The sequence below is a fragment of the Curcuma longa genome, chromosome 4, assembly GCF_044706935.1.
Source record: "Curcuma longa cultivar G26 ecotype Majalengka, Jawa Barat chromosome 4, ITB_CL_G26_1.1, whole genome shotgun sequence".
In the NCBI taxonomy this organism is placed as follows: Eukaryota; Viridiplantae; Streptophyta; class Magnoliopsida; order Zingiberales; family Zingiberaceae; genus Curcuma; species Curcuma longa.
The window spans coordinates 18,016,099-18,036,307 of record NC_133864.1 but is presented as its reverse complement, the minus strand read 5'-3'; the positions used below and the strand labels follow the sequence as shown (position 1 = coordinate 18,036,307).

Below are 20,209 nucleotides of genomic sequence, written 5' to 3'. Positions count from 1 at the left end.
GATCGAAGGAATCGCGGCAGAGCGTGATTAGGGCTAAGCTAAATGCTAGGGCACGGATCATAAGTTTTCTTTGGATCGGCAGCGAGGAGGAAACGGAACTGGAATCTGAGTTGTATTAGGGTTCAAACTAAGGTAAGCTTTATTATAGTTAATTGAGTCTGTTTGCTTAGAATTACTATTTTATTAAGTTGCTGATTTATTAGTTTCTTGGATTGATCTATTGGATGGTGATCTGATCGTGGGTGTTTGATTCGGTTTAGGGTTGATGCTCTATTAGATTCTTGTTTGGTTGGGATTAGTTTATGGCTGTTGGGATATGTTGATGGATTGAATTTGGTTGTGGAATTGATCTGTTGATGTTGGAATTTTTGGTTTTGTTGGATTGGTTGGTTGATGTTGAATTGGTTAGTTTAAGGGTTGGTGTTAAAAGCTTGATTCGGTCTTAATGTTACCATTTATTGGTTTGATCTATCGAGTTAGGTTTGCCCTATTTTAGATTTGGTCGATATAATTCAAGACTTCAAGAATTTGAAGATACGAAGAGCTGATCTTTAAGAATTTCTTAGATAATTGTTTACTTCTTAGATAATTCAAGACTTCAACTTATTTTTTATCAATTTGTTAAAAAAAATTTAGCCCACCCTTCGGAAGAATCCTGGCTCCGCCCCTGCTTAAATGACCTAAGACTTGTTCAATTGGATAGTTTGAATTCATTCTTAAAGTTTTTGGGTTAAGTTCTTGTGCATTTCATTCTTGTTGTTGTTGTTGTTGATTTCTAATATTTTCACTAACTCCCCCTTGATTATTGCTTGGTTTATCAAAGTTTAATTGTTTATCTTTCTCTTAATCTAAATTAGATTCCTTATTGTAATAACTTTCATCAAACATTCATTAGTTATTTCTTCCATTTTTAGTGTTATCTTATTATACCCTATTGTTAGGATCAGTTTAGTGCATTGCGCGTATTTACACGTTTCATAATCATGTGCAATAAAAATAAAATAATAATTAAATCTAATTATTATAACACTCGCAACACACACATACAAATACAATAGGTACAAGACATAATTAGAATTTAAAATTTTTCAGAATAACAAATATTCTACGCATACCTGCCATATAACGCTCAATGAGAATGACATCAATCGAGCGGCCTTTGTCGAAGTTTCGCCTCTACTAGTAATCCACATCAAGTGCTCTTCTGGATGGCTTCCCAAGCCATAAGTTGTGTCACCATCTTCGATACTAGCCGTCGAATAGCAACGATCGTTGCGAGAGAAAATTCTAATATCAAAAACACGTAACAACACACGTTGCATTCGTTTTCAAGGCTTTCTAACTATCGTCGACAGTCAAATTCCCAAGTAGTTACATAGTAGGAAAAAGGACCTGAATACTTTACAGAAAAGATGAAAAATAATCGTAGGCACGTGATCTTCCGATAATGCAAAACCCAGATAGCCACCCGAGGTCTTGGCAGTAACAACTCCTCCAGTCGTGGTAGAGAAATCCGATGGCAGGCAGCAGCTCCTTCGACGAGCAATTCGACGGCAGCAACCAGCAGAGCAGAGAGGTTCAGCGGTAAGCCCTCCTCCGGCTAGCAATCTGGTAGCAGCAACCCGGCTAAGTAGAGAGGTTCGGCGGCAACGAACAGCGAAGAAGGGGGAAGATGATGGCGGTGTTAGGGTTTCGATTCCTTCGACAGAGACGATCTCTCCGACGGTCGGGTACGAGCGAAAGAAGCCCGATCAAGCTCCGACAGCGGCGAACGGCGCTGCTCCTCCAGCGACGAAGGGGAAAGGGGAAACGATGCTAGGGTTTCTTCGGCTTCATTGGAATTCAATCGTTATCCTCTAATGTTATGATCACTAGTTGGAGATGATACCTGATAGTCCGATTAAGGTTTACCCCCTATCACGAGGTGCCCCGGTCATACATATCCGATATCCTATCTTCTGTCACCGAGTACCCAATTAAGGACCTCTTCTTAGTAATCGATAATCATTAGTTATCCCTCATGAGAATTCGTTATAATTTAAGGATCTTCTTGGAAAGTCCAGTTAAGGTTTACCTCTTGTCACAAGACACACTGGTCATAGGATCCTAAGATTTTTTATAAACCATAATTCACTCTCATCCACATGAAATTAAACTTTCACAAACATATCACCAAATACACACAAAGCATAAATCCATATAGCAAAGTATAATCATATCATAGAAGATGGCAAATAGCAAATCCATTGAATACAATCATCTATTACATCTCAATTCCTCCTACATCCTAAAATTTAGAGGATCTACTCAATGACAGAGGGAATACAATGCAAGGAAGAAGAAAAGAAATTCATCTTGTTCCTAAATCCAAAAGAGAAAAAGGGAAAAGACTTATCAATGCGTGTGGATCTTCCTTGAATTGCAATCTCCTCGTCGGTGGTGGAATGACAGAGTAGAACTGGAGGGATGGATGAAATGTCGAATTCTGCTTCAAAACGTGGCTGTGGTGTCCTCGATTCACCTCTGACGGACCCTCCTTTTTAGGGTTTCGAAAAGATGTTTATATAGGCCCCTCGCGTGACATGGTCGTGCCTCATGGCACGACCCAGAAACTCGACCCACGTCCTTTGCTGGCATGGCCCCTAATAGGCACGACCCCATTCTGGTACTGGAAGGAGGGCACGACCTCGAACTGACTCTGCTCTGGAAAATGACACAGCCTCAGACTGCTGCCACACTAGGAGAATGACACGACCCACTCTTGGATTCCTTCTGTTTTGGGGGCACGGCTGTGCCTTATAGGCATGGCCTGTGGTCTGCTTGCTTCTGTGTTGAGCGCACGGTTGTGCTTGGTGGCACGGCCTGGAGCAGATGTTGTTTTGTATGGAAGGTATGGAGGCTACTGTTGAGGATTCTTCAAGACACACGGCTTGGCTCGGGTGATGAAGCACAGGCGTGCCTTGAGGCATGACCCTGACTTGAACTTTCTTCGTTTAGTCTTATTTCACACTCAATTTTCATCCTGCAAATGCAAAAGTTCGAGAGCAGACCTTCGAACTAGAAAATAGAGACAATGTGTCTAATGCACGGATAAAGGGAGCGATAAACATAGAGTATCATCATGAAATGCATAAAAATGTGCAATAAACGTAATAGAAATATGTATATACCCTATGCACATCATCGGTCGATCGGATGTTTCGATCCATTGTGCTAGCAATTTAATCAACCGAAGCACAAGATAATCATTATCTGTAATGTAGGTTATCATTAGAGTTGGATCAGGTGATCGAACATTGGGATCGGGCAATTGGAAGCCACGTGAAAGTTGATCTAGCAGTAGAGATCCGATATAAGTAGAATCGAGTGACTGGATGTCAAGATTGGACACCCGGAGGACACGTGGCAACAGATATAGAGAAGTTATCCAAAGTTGACTAAGTTTCAATTAATCAATAAGTTATTAGGTCGATTGAATGTATGCCACATCAGTACTGATCTAGTGGATCAGATCAACTTGTCACGTCAGTAGTTTTTGATCAAGTGAACAAGTCTTTCTGGTCGATTGAAGGTGCCACATCAGCACTCGAGCGGAGGCTATAAAAAGAGATGAGGAGCTTAGTTGAAGAGATAACACACATCCATGACCCAAGCTTCTATTTTCATTCAAAGTGCTTTATTGTTTCCCTTCTTTTTGCATTCCAAAATTGTAAGTGGTTTCTCCACCTTTGACACCTAATCGAAGAGGAGAAGGATAGTGGACGAGCATTCTTGTACATAGGCCTTAGAGTGACAAGCTTGAAATTGTGAACCAAGTAAATAACCGAGCTCATTGTGTTTATGCTTATACTTATTTCAATTAACTTGTATATGTCCTTGCTAAGTCGTTAGCAAGAGAAAAGAATCTTTTTACTTGTAGGTATGTTATTCACCCCTCCCCTCTAGTGGTTCAACCGCTTTCACAACACCAATATATACATTATGCATAAATAGTCAATAATATTTGTTTATGAATATTAACAACTTAAACATATATGATCAAATTATTCATTTAATTTAATAAATTATTTAAATTTATTTATTTATTTAATCTTATATATATTATATTAAATAAATATAAATAAATTTTTATCAAATCGAATATTAAATTTACTCATAAACATACAATTCATTTCAGAGCCTAATAAACAGGGGTCATTATTATGCTAAAAAAGAAAGCATTACCCAACAACAAACTCCATGTTTGCATTTCTCATTTGGGGTTTGGAATTTTGATTGGTTGCTAATCCCTGATGGACGATGTCCTGTACTCAACACCTGATCCCTACGAAACGAAGCGGCTCCATTTAGACGTTTGGGTTTACCACTCAAAATGTTTCTCTTTTTAATTCACTGCTAAAAGTTAGGGTTTCTCTCCTTTTTCCTGTGCCAAAACCACTGACTCGATCAAGGACATCGTCGCTTTTTCGGTGGCGAGATGAAGCTGGCAGGGCTGAAGTCGGTGGAGAACGCCCATGACGAGTCCATATGGGCGGCGGCGTGGATCCCGGCGACGAACGAGAGGCCGGCGCTCCTGCTGACTGGGTCGCTCGATGAGACGCTGCGCTTGTGGCTCCCGGACGAGCTCGTCCGTGTCGGGGCGCCGTTGAAGGGACATTCACTTGGGGTGGTGGCCGTCGCGGGGCACCCTTCCGGCGCGGTGGCGGCCTCCTCCTCGATGGACAGCTTTATCCGCGTCTTCGAAGTTGACTCGAATGCTTCCATTGCCACCCTCGAGTCGCCTCCATCTGAGGTCTGGAGTATGCGGTTTGACCCAAAGGTGAGGCCTTCATTGCGTTCCTGCCATTCCTATTCAACTTTGATCGGTTTCATTTTTCTGAGTTCATTATGCTTCTTTGTTCGTTTCTGGAAATAATGTTGTAAACAAGCCTCTGGCGTTTGTTGAGAAATAGCTACCATGTATCGAGCACACACTAGGATAACAGTCTTATAAAGCAAATCCACTTTGATTCTTGAATGATCCAAATCGCTTCTGGTTCTATTGTAACAAAAGATTCCCTTTTTATGTGGAAAAGACCCGTATCAATAATTATGATCCTACATATGGACAATTCCTCGCTATCTTGTTCATTCGCAACAAAATATTTTCTTCGTGTAAAAAAAAACATATTTTTGGGGAGAGAGAGACTATTTTGCCAATCGAGTCACAGGTATCTGACATATTTATATCTAACGATTTTACACAAAGTGGTGACAAAAGGTATAACTTGTACAAATTTTTAACTCAAGCATGTGCCAGTAGTTAATGCTTTACAGACATTCGTAATATATCATTAACATCCAAACATATAACCTAGATATGAAATTCCTTCCTGTGTTTTCATGATGGTTTGCATAAATTGGCCGGCAAGACATTTTTGTTGTTGCATGTCTGAATACATGGCAACCAATGGACAATTTTATGGTGACTTGTGATTCAACAACTTCTTATGCTCTCAGGGTTTCAGATGTGTATTCATATTGAAACCACATTTTTATGGCATAGGAGGCCAATAAGGTGAGTGCCATTCAGTCATAATCTTCATAAAATCGTCTCTATATGTACCCCGAGAATGTAGAGTGTTTGTGTATTGTTGTTGCATTTATTCACATCAGTTTTTTGTTCTCTTGCTATTAATGAATATTGAACAGGTAGCTAGTTTGGTAACCTCATGACATGAAGAAAAAGCACCCCATTTTTTTTCTTTATTTACTCACATAGGTGATCCGTTGAAAAAAAATGATGAAGAAACCTTAGTCAGTAAATAGTGAAGTTTGTAATGATAGATAAATAAGCCGATGGATATTTAAGGATGTGTTAACTTGATACCATGATGAGGAATATCTTTTATGGATTCTTCTGCTAATTTTAACATTAACGATTTAACTGATTTACAGTTTGAAGTGAAACTTGCACAAAAGTAAATTGTTCTACCATTTTCGTTAACATTACAAGTTTGCAACATTTTTTTATGTTTTAATATTCGTTTTCAGAACTTGTATGGTTAGATGCTGATATTATATTAGTTTTGTGATAGATAGCCCCCAAAATTTGGAAAATATTTTTGGATTTGAGTCATAATCATAAGCATTGTGAGTTCCATCTTCATCCTGAAGTTATACATGTCAGTTTCCTAAAGTACCATAAAGTATGAGGTTAGCATATTGAATTACTTACTGCATGCTTTTCTATGAAGGTTCCAAACAAAAATCTGTTGTGTTATGTATTTCCAAGTTGGAATCATATTAGTTCCAAACACATTGGATTACTGATCGTATGCTTTTCTATAAAGTTGAACTTTCTGTTTACTTGTTTCTTATTTGATTTTTATGCTTACAATGTATTCTTGTTAAAACTCCATGAAGCACATAGGTTAGATAACAACGACCTCCATGACTCCATCCCAAGTAGAAGGTAAATCTTTGTGACATGAAAGATCTTTTATGCTGTATAAAAGTGTGAGCCACTGAGTATATGTACCAAATGAACTTCTACCAAATATACTTTGTTTCATTGTAATTTTAATTTGAACAACTTATAAAAACTCCTGTAAATATCACTTGCATGTACGGAACAATAAAATATATTGACACAATTTTATACTCGATGAATCAAAACTGTATCATCAGCTGCCTTTCTTCTCTGATGCAACCTCTCTGGACTTCCAACATCCACACTGCAAAATTCCTGCCGCATTTTCTCCCTAATTCGACCTCTTGGATGTCCAACCTCCACTTTGTACAACCAAAGCTGAAAGAATTATTTTCTGTCATTTTGCATGAATTTTTTCTTAAGATAATACTTGTTTCATAAAAATATTGATGAGTCTGAAGTTGATATTCCTGAATAAATCATACTCATCTGGTTCATTCCATTAGGCCTACTTAAAAAATCAATAATGCATGTTTATTTTGCTTAGTAAATTTTGTTTGTGGGCATATGATTAAGACTATAATTAGTGTTAGTACTTGGTTGGGGTTTGTCTACTCTTAATTTATTAGGATTACTAATAACAAAAGAAATGGACAATGTAGTTGTTCACACATTTACACTCCAAATCTTTATAAGTCATGGTCTTTTCTTACTTTGGACCACTGCTTCTATTTTCTAGACTATTGATCTAATATCCTTTTGTTTTCTACAACAAAAAAGATGCAACATGTCAAGTAATCTTGTTCTTATATTTACATGAAGTGTATTTTCTGGATTTCTCTATCATCCTTGTGAATATCAACCTAGGTCAGTTGGACTAGTTAGTTCAACCGAGTTGATGCATAGGTTGACATGCGGATCAATTGTTCATCCATTGGTCTGACCATTGAGCTAATGACCTGAATCCTTGCTTGAGTCAATGCCTGGTCTGGGACTGTTTGATGTATGAACTATATAAGACATGGGAAAATCCCTGATCTTGCTGCAAGATTAATGAAGCTGAAACAATTTTGCTTACTTTTTTGAAGAAACTTCTTTCACCTGATGTTCGCTACCACATGCGGAATATATGTGAAATTAGGTGCTTTTGTCATATAATTGAAGATGTATAGATGGCTCTTTTAGGTTATTTGTTGGCGAGCCTTCATTGGCAATATGAATAATTGTATATACTTAGATTCTGTTTATGATTGTTACTTGGAATATTTAGAGAATTTGCAGAGTATCTCATTCGTTTACCCCTTTCAGGGCACCATTCTGGCAGTTGCTGCAGGTGGCAGTGGTTCAATTAAGTTGTGGGATACCTCAACATGGGAACTTGTTGCTACCCTTGCTGTTCCACGGCCAGAAGGTGCCCGTCCTGATAAGACTGGCAGCGGCAAATTTGTCCTTTCTGTTGCTTGGAGTCCTGATGGTAAAAGATTAGCTTGTGGATCTATGGATGGGACGATCGCAGTGTTTGATGTTGCCCGCGCTAAGTTCCTTCACCATCTTGAAGGCCATAACATGCCAGTGAGGTCCATGGTCTTCTCCCCAGTGGATCCTCGGGTGCTCTTCACTGCTTGCGATGATACTAACATCCACATGTACGATGCCGAGGGCAAGAATATGGCCGGCGCAATGTCAGGACACACCAGCTGGGTCCTCAGCGTGGATGCCAGTCCAGATGGTGCAGCGATAGCTACAGGGTCTAGCGATCGAACTGTCAAGCTATGGGATATCAGCATGAGGTCTGCAGTCCAGACTATGGCAAACCATTCAGACGCCGTGTGGGGTGTGGCATTCCGTCCGCCTGGAGGAACAGGCGTGCGTGTGGGACGACTTGCCAGTGTATCCGATGACAAGAGCATCTCGTTGTACGACTACTCATAATCCACTGGCAAGATCCTTTGGTTCACTAATTGTGATCTTTTTTCAAGTGAGGTATAACCTTGGCACGAAACTAATCTCGAATTGCATACATTCATATCAATCTATGAAAATAGTGAGGGGGACAGGGCTATCATTCCGAACTCACTGTTTTGAATGTTTTTACATAAATGTGCAGTGCCCTACCCTGAATACTGTTGTGAACTACTTGTACCAGTGATGTGTAGGATCGGCATCAACTTTTCTTTGACATTTTACTTGTAACCTTGTTGCTGTTTTATTTGGCTTTCTCGTGTATCTGCTTCATTTGCTTACCTCAATCTTCATCCCAGTCCAAGTTTCTTACAAGGAAGCTTATATGAAATGTCGGTGTTGGTCACGAGGGAATTCGATGCTCCTTAGTTCATAGAAGTTCAAATCTGGAAGATCGTATTGAAAATTCACTTTTTTGTTTTTTTTTTGAAAGTGCCCTCTTAGTTTTTAAATGTATAACGTGCACATTTTTTGTTGACAAAAATAATAAGGTGCTTTTATAAAAGGTGTCTCATTTTAGATTTTTATATAAAAAAACCCTCTCATTTCACGGTTGAATTGTGTATAATTATTGAATTGTCTTCTATTTAGGTAAAAGGTGGAATCTGTCATTTCAGTTGTTTTATATGATCAATTTTACGATCATACGTGAGAAGATAAATTGAAAAGTTATAATTGATCACGACAAAGAGAGATATTATCTCAGTTTCGTCCACTTCTATAATTCTATTCCGTCGTAACCAACTCAGCTATGTCCCGAGAGATTATTGAATTGTCTTCTAGGACTATCTAATACTGTTATATTTCATCTAATTTCTAAATTAATCGAATATATTATGGCAGTTAAAGAGTATACTCGGCGAGTCAAAGGGGCATGTACCACCAGGTAAAGAATCTTGGTGGTGGAATGAGAAAGTACAAGAAAAAGTGAAGGAAAAACGAATAGCCTATAAGAAATTATATATTTGCAAGAATGAGGAAAATTTAAAAAAATATACATTAGCTAAGAAAGAGGCTAAAAAAGCAGTGAATGAAGCTAAAAATACAACTTTTGAGCAGTTATATCGAAAATTAGATACAAAAGAAGGAGAAAAAGACATTTATAAAATAGCTAAAGTGAGAGAGAGGAAGACAAAAGATGTTAGCCAAATAAGATGTATTAAAGATGAATACAATAGGGTATTAGTAAATGATGGAGAAATAAAAGAGCGGTGGAAAAGGTATTTTCATCAACTTTTTAATGAAGGTGTAGGTGATCAGCTTAATTTAGGTAATTTAAACAGGTCAAATGAGTATAGAAATTTAAATTTTTACCGTAGAATTCAAATTTCAGAAGTAGAACAAGCTTTAAATGGAATGAAAAATGGAAAAACCGTTGGACCAGATGATATTCCGATAGAGTTATGGAAGTGCCTAGGGAAACAAGGTATTGAATGGCTTACAAAATTATTTAACATGATATTGAAATCAAAGAAAATGCCGGATCAATGGAGAGTAAGTACTTTAATTCCCTTATATAAGAATAAGGGAGACGTACAAAATTGTGCAAATTATAGGGGCATTAAATTAATGAGTCATACTATGAAACTTTGGGAAAAAGTAATAGAAAAACGATTAAGGAAAGAGACTATGGTCACTGAAAATCAATTTGGGTTTATGCCTGGTAGGTCGACAACAGAAGCTATACATCTTCTCAGGCAACTAATTGAAAAGTATCGGGAGCAAAAGCAAGATCTACATATGGTATTTGTTGATTTAGAAAAAGCTTATGATAGAGTTCCAAGGAAAATTATATGGAGAATTCTAGAAAAGAGAGGTGTTAGTGTAGTATATATTGACCTAATTAAGGATATGTATGAGGAAGTAACAACTAGAGTGAAGACTTCAGGCGGATTGACTGAAGCATTTCCAATAAAAATAGGGTTGCATCAAGGGTCAGCTCTAAGTCCTTATCTTTTTACACTAATCCTAGATGAACTTACTGGACACATTCAAGATACCGTACCGTGGTGTATGTTATTTGCAGATGATATTGTATTGGTAGATGAGACACGTGAGGGAGTAAATGCTAAATTAGAATCTTGGCGAGAAACACTAGAAGAGAAAGGTTTTAGGCTTAGTAGAGTAAAGACAGAATATATGAAATTTAAATTTAGCAATATTGAACGTAATGAGACAAGTATTAAACTAGGAGATGATGAGTTGTCTGGAACTGAGAGTTTTAAATATTTAGGATCATTTTTACAAGCTGATGGAGGGATAGAGAGAGATGTCTTACATAGAATACAAACAGGATGGTTGAAGTGGAGGAGGGCATCAGGTGTTTTATGTGATCGTAAAGTGCCTCTAAAACTTAAAGGAAAGTTTTATAAAACGGCAGTTAGACCTGCCATGTTATATGGCGCTGAATGTTGGGCTATGACTCGAGCACATGAGCAAAAGATGAGAGTTGCGGAGATGAGGATGTTAAGATGGATGTGTGGACATACGAAGATTGACAGAATAAGAAATGAGAGCATTAGAGAGAAAGTGGGAGTTGCATCTATTGAGGAAAAACTTCGTGAGACACGTTTAAGGTGGTACGGACATGTACTTAGACGACCGACAAATGCTCCAGTTAGGCGGTGTGAAAATATGACAAATACGCACATTAAACGAGGACGTGGTAGACCAAAAAAGACTTGGTTAGCAACAATAAAACAAGATAAAATTTATTTAAATTTAGATGATGATATAATAGGAGATAGAGCTCAATGGCGTAGAAGGATCCATATAGCCGACCCCACTTAGTGGGATAAGGCTTGGTTGTTGTTGTTGTTGTATATTATGGCAGTTACGAAATCGTAACTGTTACCATATGAACAAGAACAGTAAAAATTTATGTTGTAGTAGTTATGAATTTTAAAAAATAATAGAAATTCATATTATAATAATTATAAATTGTAATTATTATAACTGTTCAGCAATTATAAAATTTTAATTGCTATAATACGTCCGACTAATTTAATATTTAGGTGAGAGATAAATATTTAACCGTATAGAATATGTATTAAAGAGTATTTAAAAAAATGATAATCTCAGTAGCCACATCTCTGGGGGTGGTCGGTCCGGTCCCAAGAAGTTTCCCACCGACCACCAGGGTAAATCGGAAAGCGCATACGGCGGCCAATATGCCCAGCATCCTTTGATTATTTCCCTATTTAGAGAAAAATTCTTACGTAAATACGCATTTAAAATGAACCATTGCCTCGGGGACAGTATTAAAGATTTGATCAAATATTAAAATGAAATATCTCTTTGATAATTTAAATAATTTAGAAATACAAGAGATCCTTTTTTTATTTGACTTTTGCCCTTTTTTTCATTGTTTTACCAAAGTGCCCACTTAAACTTTTTTTTCACATTACTTCCTTCCATTTCAAAAATTACCTAACTAGAGTAGTTTCGTTCGAATTCATTTCCATTTGTAATTTTGGAAAACCGACGGTCGTAATTGGGTAGACCAATTAATTAAATTGAGGTTTGACTTTTAGAAATAAACTCTTACTTTTGACTGATAACACTTGTTGAATTTTAAATGTCAACACAAAACTTTGAAAGGAAATGCCATTTTAAAGAATCAGCTAAAAGTTTATCTGGAAATTTATAATTTCGACGAAATATTAAACCATAATTTTCTACAAGAGAAAAAAATTAAATGTTATTTTGACCAGAAATAATAAGAATTTGGCAAGAAAATATTTTCTTGTAGTTTTTTTTATATCATAAATAGTTAAATAATTTATTTATTTCATTAGGAAGGTTCGTTAAGTATCTCCGGTCTCGGTCTGCCACCGATTCCGGCCTTTCCTACTTGTTTATTAGGGTTTGGTTTCTTTCTCTTTGATTTGGTAGATCTCGTCGCCGAATTCTTCTTCGCCGGCCACGATGTTCCTTGTCGATTGGTTCTACGGCGTCCTTGCCTCCCTCGGACTGTGGCAGAAGGAAGCTAAGATCCTCTTCTTGGGTTTGGACAACGCCGGGAAGACCACGCTGCTTCACATGCTCAAGGATGAGGTCGGATCCCTTTGATTTCCTTTTGCTAGATTGCTTTTTGGTGCCTCTTTCGCTTTAATTTGTTGGTGTTTCGAAATGTAGAGGTTGGTTCAGCACCAGCCGACGCAATATCCGACATCGGAGGAGCTTAGCATCGGGAGGATCAAGTTCAAGGCTTTTGACTTGGGCGGTCATCAGATCGCTCGGCGTGTCTGGAAGGATTACTACGCTAAGGTCGATTCTCTTTCCACAGTTTTGTCTTTCGTCGAGTAGTTTCTCTCTCTATATATCTCTATCTCTCGAGGATAATGGGGCACGAAAATTGCACAATGACATTCCGTTAGCCATACGTGGAAGATCTATCAGTTGGGCGGTAGTAGAGATAAGTATGAAGTCATATCAGAAGATGGTAAATTAAGAAAGAGAAACTATAATCTGTAATGGAGAGATGATCATTGTTCCTCTAAAGACAACACTTTAGGTAGTAAAGGTAAGTTGTACCGAAGTCATAAAGGAAGAAGGTAAATTAAGAGAGAGAGACTATAATCTCCTGTTGAGAGAGCATCATTATCCATTCACCAACTTTTCTAAAGACATCAGCTTGGGGTAGTCTGTTGTTTACATAAATCATTCCTTCATGTTGCCAACTTTCTTTTAAGAAAGTTTTTTTTTCTGAAGGGGATTCATATTATTATCTCACGAATCAATATGCTGATATCATCTACTCTAGAGTGATATAATTATTTTGTCGCTGACATCATCATATCATGTGTTGGATTACATTAGATATATTAGAATAACTAGTATTTCATGATCATTTTGTGTTACTTTGATAGTCAAATTATATTTAGATTGGGATAACCTGATGTCTAATTTCTCTTTGTAGTCATTTTTTTAATTCACTTGTATATTTTGAACAGATGGTTAAAACTATCTTATTTCACCATATCTCTAGTACATGCTTTTCATTCTTTTCAGACCATACATAATGAAGCATCAACCTTAAAAGTGTTTGTGAACAAAGCCTAAAGGGCTTAAAATATAGGTACCTATTTCATGGGAAAAATTTTAACCGTGACTGTATTAGCATATAGCAAGGTTGTGAAATTGAGGCTCCTATCTAATTCACTTTTTGTTTTTAATGTTGAATTTTAAATGCAAGGTATTAAAGTAGTGTTATCAGAATTTATGATATTATTTTTTGAATCATAAGGTTCAATTAAAAAAAATGTGTGGAATTGATTTGAAAGATCTCTAGTTTACAATACTTTTTGAATTCTAATATATCCATACACACACGTATTATGTAACATCCATTCATAAGAAAAATATATGTTAATGTCTCACTACTTTTTTTGCAAAGTGGAGTGAATATTGGGGTCTTTTTTATTTTTAAAAATGAAGATATGATAAAATGGTGAAATAATACCTATTAGGTCCATGACACCATGTAGGCAACTCTAAGTTAGCTTGGAGCTCTTCTAGTGTTCTTTAGCATCATCTCCCAGCGAGCCCAAATTGTGTTACCTTTAAGCTTGGGGAGGTAGTCTCGCATGTCAAACACAACTCAATTGTGGGATTCTCGAAAAGGGTTGATGTTGCATTGGCAGCTAGATTTACCTTGGCTGATTCTCTGCTTGAATCTTTAGAAGCCTCTTGGGTCATAGATTTCTTGTGCTTTGATGGTAACTCCGATCCTAATGCAGGCTTTGGTTTTCATTGAGTTTGGATTGTGTTGTGTTTCTTCTACCTCTAGAGCAGGTGGACCTCTTCATGGTGGCTAAGATTTTAGTTGGGCAAATTTAGTGGCATTAGTAGGTCCTGAAGACTTTCTGACCGAGAGAGTTTGACAGAAGGATGGTTTAGCCTTGAAGATTTGGCTAGTCGTTGGTACAGGTGCTAAATAGCCCTAGCTGTCTCCAACATGTCTTGACTCGACACTTTCAGTGTGTTAGGTTGGGCCAAGACTTCTTGACTTGCTGGTCGTGGTAGGTATAGCCCAAGTTGGGGTCAGGCCGAACAGGGCATATAATTGAATATGTTGATTTGCATGTTTGGAGTGCATCTCCGAACATCCAAGTCAATGTGATCGGTCATTAAATTCAAAACCACATAGATAATAAAACACAAGGATGCTCATCGATTTAAACACAATTCTTGAGCCTGATATCCTCCTCTTTGAAGACCTGCAAGTCATAAACCTATCCCTTCACCTCCCACATTATTGTTCCTGGACTTGCACGAGCATGCCCAAAATCTTTTGTGAAGCACCCTCCAACCACTCTCGTTGGTGTATACCTCTTTGAGATCAAGGGAGAAGTTGCAAACATGGAGTAGTGCATCACATGAAATTTCAGTACATCACGAATACATCATGCACAGTGCATGAAAGGCTGAATGATTATGAATCAAATATATAATCTTTTTTCTCCATTAGACCATTCTAATCATTATTTATGGAGTGCAGGCAATTACTATGTTAGTGTCGTACAAAATTTGAGATATAAATATTCATACTATACTAAACTTAAACTTAAGATGTAATTATGGGGAGAAGTTGCAAAATTATAGTAGTGCATCACATGAAGTTGCAGTGCATCACACAAAATGCATGGAAGGTCGAATGACTATCACAATATATATTCTTTTTCTACTTCATTATGTCATTTAACAATTATTTATAAAATATTAACAATTGAAATGTACTATAGTTTGAGATGTAAATATTCATATTATTCAAAACTTAAGATGGAATTATGCAAATATCAAAACTTCAATTAATGAAATTGTTAGAAATTCTTTTCTGACTTCTAGATTTCTATTTTTTTTTTAATAAACTTGGCTAATAGGCCTGGACCCAAGTTGCCCAAGTTTGGGATCGGGCTAATTTGGATGAATGGATGAACTTGCTGGGTCAAGAACATACCTCTTTTTTGCATGTTGGGCTTGACCCGACATGGAAAAAAAGTCCAACAGAATTGGGCCATGTTCGACCTGACATGATGCAGTGGGATTTGAACCCTAAGGGTCTATAGTGATGGGGCGGACACAACTCCCTTAAAGAATTCAGGGTTTGCTCAAGGGAACCCTTGCCAAAGTATGCAACAAAGTTTACATTCATATCTGCAGAAGAGGTGAAATGAAAAGTGTTCATAGGCAAACAATATGTAAATGCACTTCAGAATATGACTCCAAACTGTGGAGCCTTCAAAACCTACAGAAGTTTTTTTAGTTAGTTCATTAAGAAATGCACAGCTGATGACTTTGGTCAACCACTCAGCATCCTACAGTTTTTTAGTTAAGCTAGGGGGATGTTCAAAATGGCGTGTTAGAAAGACCACCGAGTTGGGTGTCTGCCAAGAATGGCGACAAAGAAATACTTCCTCTTCTTCCACCTAGTGTGATGTGATATATTGTACCGCTTTCTGATGAAGCCCTTTGCCTTCCACCTAGTGTGATGTGATATATTGTACCACTTTCTGATGAAGCAAACTCAGTGCCATGTTGTCTGTGATTTCAATCCTTAAAGGATTAATCTTTATCTGGAGAACCACCATGTGCTGCTAAAAATTTTGAGAAACCTAAGGGGTTAGGGGGAAATCAGAGACTGATAATGCAAACAAGAGGAGGATTGGAAGCTCTGTTTGTTAAAGAGGAGGCATGCAAAATAAAGGAGTTCGCCATCTTGGATTTCTCCCTAATCTTCTGCAGTTTTGATTTAGTGGTGGCGGATTGTTTTGAATGAACCGTCTCCCACTCACACCTAGTTGTTTTAGCTTGGCTAAGTAGCCCATCTGGGCCAAAAGAGGTCTTTGTCATAGTCAGAGGAGGAAGTCTGAAAAAAAAAATTTTGCCCAAGTTTGATTCAGTTCCCTTGAAAGGTAAAGCAAGGTAGTTCAGTTGAAGTGAATATGGTTCTAGTGAAGGTGAAGGACAGCTGTGGTAACTAAGAGTTTGACGGCTGAAATTTCTCAGGCTTTGAGGAGTAAGGTGGGCCAAATCTGCAATGTAACAAAGCAAAACACTGTTGAGTTCTTACTGAGGCGGAGATGATGTTCTGGAGACCACAAGTAGTGTTGGGCCGGAGAAAAGTAAAGCAGAGAGTTTGATCAGCTAGAAAATATAAAAGTATCTCTGCTAACTACCTATTTATAGAGTTAGGTGTCATGTGAAGGAAGAGAAAATATCGGCAGGAGCAAGGGAATCAAGAAAGAATTGGTATCGAGTTTCGACTTCATGAAATCTAATACGAGAGCACACTAATTATGGATGGTTAAAGGGAAGACACGTACTTTGGAATTGATCATGGTGGGAACAGGATCGACCATGTGTATTTAAATCTGTCAACTTGGAGCTTGGCACGGGTTTATTATGCTTGCTGGTAGGGTCTTGCCATGTGGAACCCCCTATCAGTTGGGCACTTGCTTCTAGGTTTATAAAAGGAGCTCCTGAGCAACAGTAAGAATGAGATGACGACAGACTAAGCATAGGGCAGTCAAGTTGAGACACTTTGGATGTCTCTAACCTCACTTTAGCCCACCTACTCAAAAACTCACCTTGAACCAAGGTAACTCCAACTCTCACCTCATTCCACCAACCAAATCTAGAAACTTAGTCACATCTAGAGAGCTAGCCAGTTCACCTCAAGTTAACTACTTTCAGAATAAAGAATTGAGATTCCCTTGTCAAACTCTAACCACTTGGTTGAATTAGATCAGTTCGTAGGGGTCCAACTTAACTGAAACCCCAATTGACCGAACTCTCATTGACTAGATCTTCTTTAGAGTCTGAGCTACATTCCAAGAGTTAGCTGGTATACTATGTTTTACCCTTTGCCATAATAGTCAATATGACTTCTATTCTGATAATTGTCCGATAAGATTTGTTCATTTACATATCTATCAGCTTAATGATTTTATCCCTTATTGTCAACTATTATTATATTCTTTTTTAAATAAAAGAAACATGAGTTCCATCTTTCTTTATGATAGCCTAGGTTTAAGTTATGTAGTTTGATTTAATTTCTTATTGACTTATTTTCTTCTTCCAACCGTTGACATCATGATTCTTTTAAACTTTCACTCATATTGTTATTCATTGTTTTACATCTCAATAATATTATATTGTACAATACCAATCATGAATATGATTCTAATAACTGTAACATCTATGTTGTCAATTTGAGTGGGTAGTCATTTACTTGTGTCCATTGTTTGGATAAAGAGATCTGTGACAAGAAGCAAGCGTGTGACACCTGAGGTTAGGGTTACAGAGGATTCATATTCAATGATGGTTTCCCAATAGATAAAATTCACACACAAAAAAAACCAAAACAAATAGGCTTCTTTACTCAGTGCTATAGGGCATTTGATTCTATAGGCAGGCATGGGTTTGGTTATTGGTAACACAACTTATTGATTTGGTTTGATTTAGACCAAAAATAATAGATAAAATTTATCATCTTTACAAATATGGGTGCATCGCCTTCAAATCAAAATGAATTGAAATTGAGATCTTTTTTGTTTTTTGTTTTTTTTGGGTTTCAACTGCCTACCCATGATTGATTGCTTTACATGGAAGGTTCCAATTAGAGATGTCAACCAGTTCGGCTACCCACAATCTAGTATGGCATGACCTAATCCCAAGTGGGTTGGGATGGATCCATGTATCTTGCTCAACTCAACAAGAAGTCGAGTTGTGCCAGCCCAACTTGGTTCATTGTCGAGCACGTCTCGTGTGGCGGGCCAAGTATGATAACCCATGGTGAGCCTACCACAAGAACAAATTCCATTTTTGTCGATATTTCATATAAATTTTTTATATTACCCATTTTAACCTTCAAATAATAAAAAAAATTAAAATCTTGTATACCCATAAAATTTCAAAACTCATCTAGATATCCTTATTTTTAGTTATTTTCATTTTGTAAAAATTATTGGATAAAATGGCCATGCTCGAACCTATGTTGGCACCGTCCTATGTAGTGCTCAGCATGGTCCAACTCAGGCACGGCCAGTTATCTAGATTGGCTGCTAGGAGAGTTATGTGCACTATCGCTCAATCCAGAGCCCAGATGGCTGCATTTGTATAATGGTTCAATTGTGCATCAACAGCATGGGCGATTGAGACGTTTACATGTAAGACATGATTGTTGATTTGTTGTCCTTGTAGTATGGTCCCAACAGAGTTGATTTGAGTCTGCATTGAACTATACTTGAGGGAATCTTGTGGAACTTATTAGGCTTTTGTAAAAAAAAAATGATGTTGATTAGGCTTTTGTAGGTTGCACGATGAGGTGATGCAATGAGGTGAATATATAGATCGATTTTAATAACTTGAATTCACTAAGATAAATTGGTGCAAACTTTGAAATATAGTTTTATTGTATTTTTTTTACTATTTTTAGTACTTTGTCCAAGTCCTACTAAATTATTGTAAAAGCTTATAAAAGAGGCTCTTGCCCAATTTAAGCGATGGATTTTTTGTTTTTGTATGCTTCTCAACCTCCTAACTATCTAAGTAACTGACACTTCTAACCTCTATTCAGATCATTGATTTAAGTATATAAAAGAGGTTATAGTAGGGTTCTGACCACATGTGAGGCAGTGATTGGCAGGTATATCCTGGGTTTAGATATACCCCATCACCAACCATCAAGCAAAAAACAATGATAATAAAATTGTCTATGATTCTATCCTAATTACGGGTAAGCTGCAATTACTTTTTAATTAATTTGTATCCAACTAGTTTAGTCTTCGACTTAGATCTTGAACCCGAGCAACTATTCTTAGTCAGGTGCACCTACAGTCTAGCCTTACTTTTTTGTTTTCTGTGAGGATAGAAAATAAGAGAGGAGATTGTATTGTGTTTGTTTGGGTAGATAGAAAATAGGAAGGGGAAACAATAAATTGTTGACTGGTTGGAAAGCATCAAGCCAGTGTTCTCGACCAATTATGTGAAGATCCTCCAATCTTATCCCATTTTTAGGAGGTAAGAAGAGGATAGAAAAACTATAACAAAGATTCCATAACCTTAAGACTTCAGTTTGTATGATCTAATTGAGTATTATGGTTCTGGTTGATCTAGTTTCCTTTGCAAATCAAAAATGAATTATATTTCATAATGTCCTATTACCATACTGATATTAACCATGCATCGACTCACATAAGAGACATTGTTGAATTTTACTATTATAAAAATTTGCTTGGTAATTGTGTTAAATAGGTAGATGCAGTGGTATACCTGGTGGATGCATATGACAAGGAGAGGTTTGCGGAGTCGAAGAACGAACTGGATGCACTTCTTTCCGACGATGCCTTGGCAAATGTTCCATTTCTTATCCTGGGAAACAAGATCGACATTCAATATGCAGCATCAGAGGATGAGTTACGCTTCCACTTAGGCCTGAACAACTTCACAACCGGCAAGGGCAATGTGAACCTTGCCGACTCCAACGTCCGGCCCCTCGAAGTCTTCATGTGCAGCATCGTCCGTAAGATGGGCTACGGCGACGGATTCAAGTGGGTTTCACAATACATAAAGTAGGAGGATCTGAATTCAAAACTCGATTGCTTTGCCAGTGTATGCCCCGACTAAACATTTTCTTCGTTTTCTTTGTTGTAATGGGCGTAGACTCTCTCGTTAAGGAAGATAAGGGGATTTAGTGTTATAGCAAAAGAGTTATGAATTGTGATTATTGACACTTCAATTCTTATTCTGGATTTTGGTGAAAAAAAAAAAGAACGTGCGCGTTATCGATATGCATGTGTTAGAACTTGTTCATTTGACATGAGCAGAGCA

General features: G+C 37.4%; 2 protein-coding genes across 2 annotated transcripts; both read left to right on the top strand.

Annotated features, from left to right (window-relative positions):
• Positions 1-4,400: 4,400 nt before the first annotated feature.
• On the top strand, positions 4,401-8,638 carry LOC141827933 (WD repeat-containing protein VIP3). Its single transcript, XM_074715278.1, has 2 exons — positions 4,401-4,819; positions 7,721-8,638. The coding sequence occupies exons 1-2, from the start codon at positions 4,478-4,480 to the stop codon at positions 8,342-8,344; spliced, it is 966 nt and encodes a 321-aa protein (XP_074571379.1). The 5' UTR covers positions 4,401-4,477; the 3' UTR covers positions 8,345-8,638.
• A 3,567-nt stretch (positions 8,639-12,205) lies between these two features.
• LOC141826828 (small COPII coat GTPase SAR1A-like) lies at positions 12,206-20,167 on the top strand. The gene is made up of 3 exons (XM_074714131.1): positions 12,206-12,430; positions 12,512-12,643; positions 19,634-20,167. Exons 1-3 carry the CDS (start codon positions 12,302-12,304, stop codon positions 19,952-19,954), a joined length of 582 nt encoding a protein of 193 aa, XP_074570232.1. The 5' UTR covers positions 12,206-12,301; the 3' UTR covers positions 19,955-20,167.
• The last annotated feature ends 42 nt before the right edge of the window (positions 20,168-20,209 follow it).

Bases quoted from the DNA above. Each gene is read 5' to 3' on its own strand.
- LOC141827933 (XM_074715278.1), top strand. From the start codon at position 4,478: ATGAAGCTGGCAGGGCTGAAGTCGGTGGAGAACGCCCATGACGAGTCC. The intron at 4,820-7,720 runs GTGAGGCCTTCA...TACCCCTTTCAG, and splicing joins GTATGCGGTTTGACCCAAAG to GGCACCATTCTGGCAGTTGC.
- LOC141826828 (XM_074714131.1), top strand. From the start codon at position 12,302: ATGTTCCTTGTCGATTGGTTCTACGGCGTCCTTGCCTCCCTCGGACTG. The intron at 12,431-12,511 runs GTCGGATCCCTT...TTCGAAATGTAG, and splicing joins TTCACATGCTCAAGGATGAG to AGGTTGGTTCAGCACCAGCC. The intron at 12,644-19,633 runs GTCGATTCTCTT...TGTGTTAAATAG, and splicing joins GGAAGGATTACTACGCTAAG to GTAGATGCAGTGGTATACCT.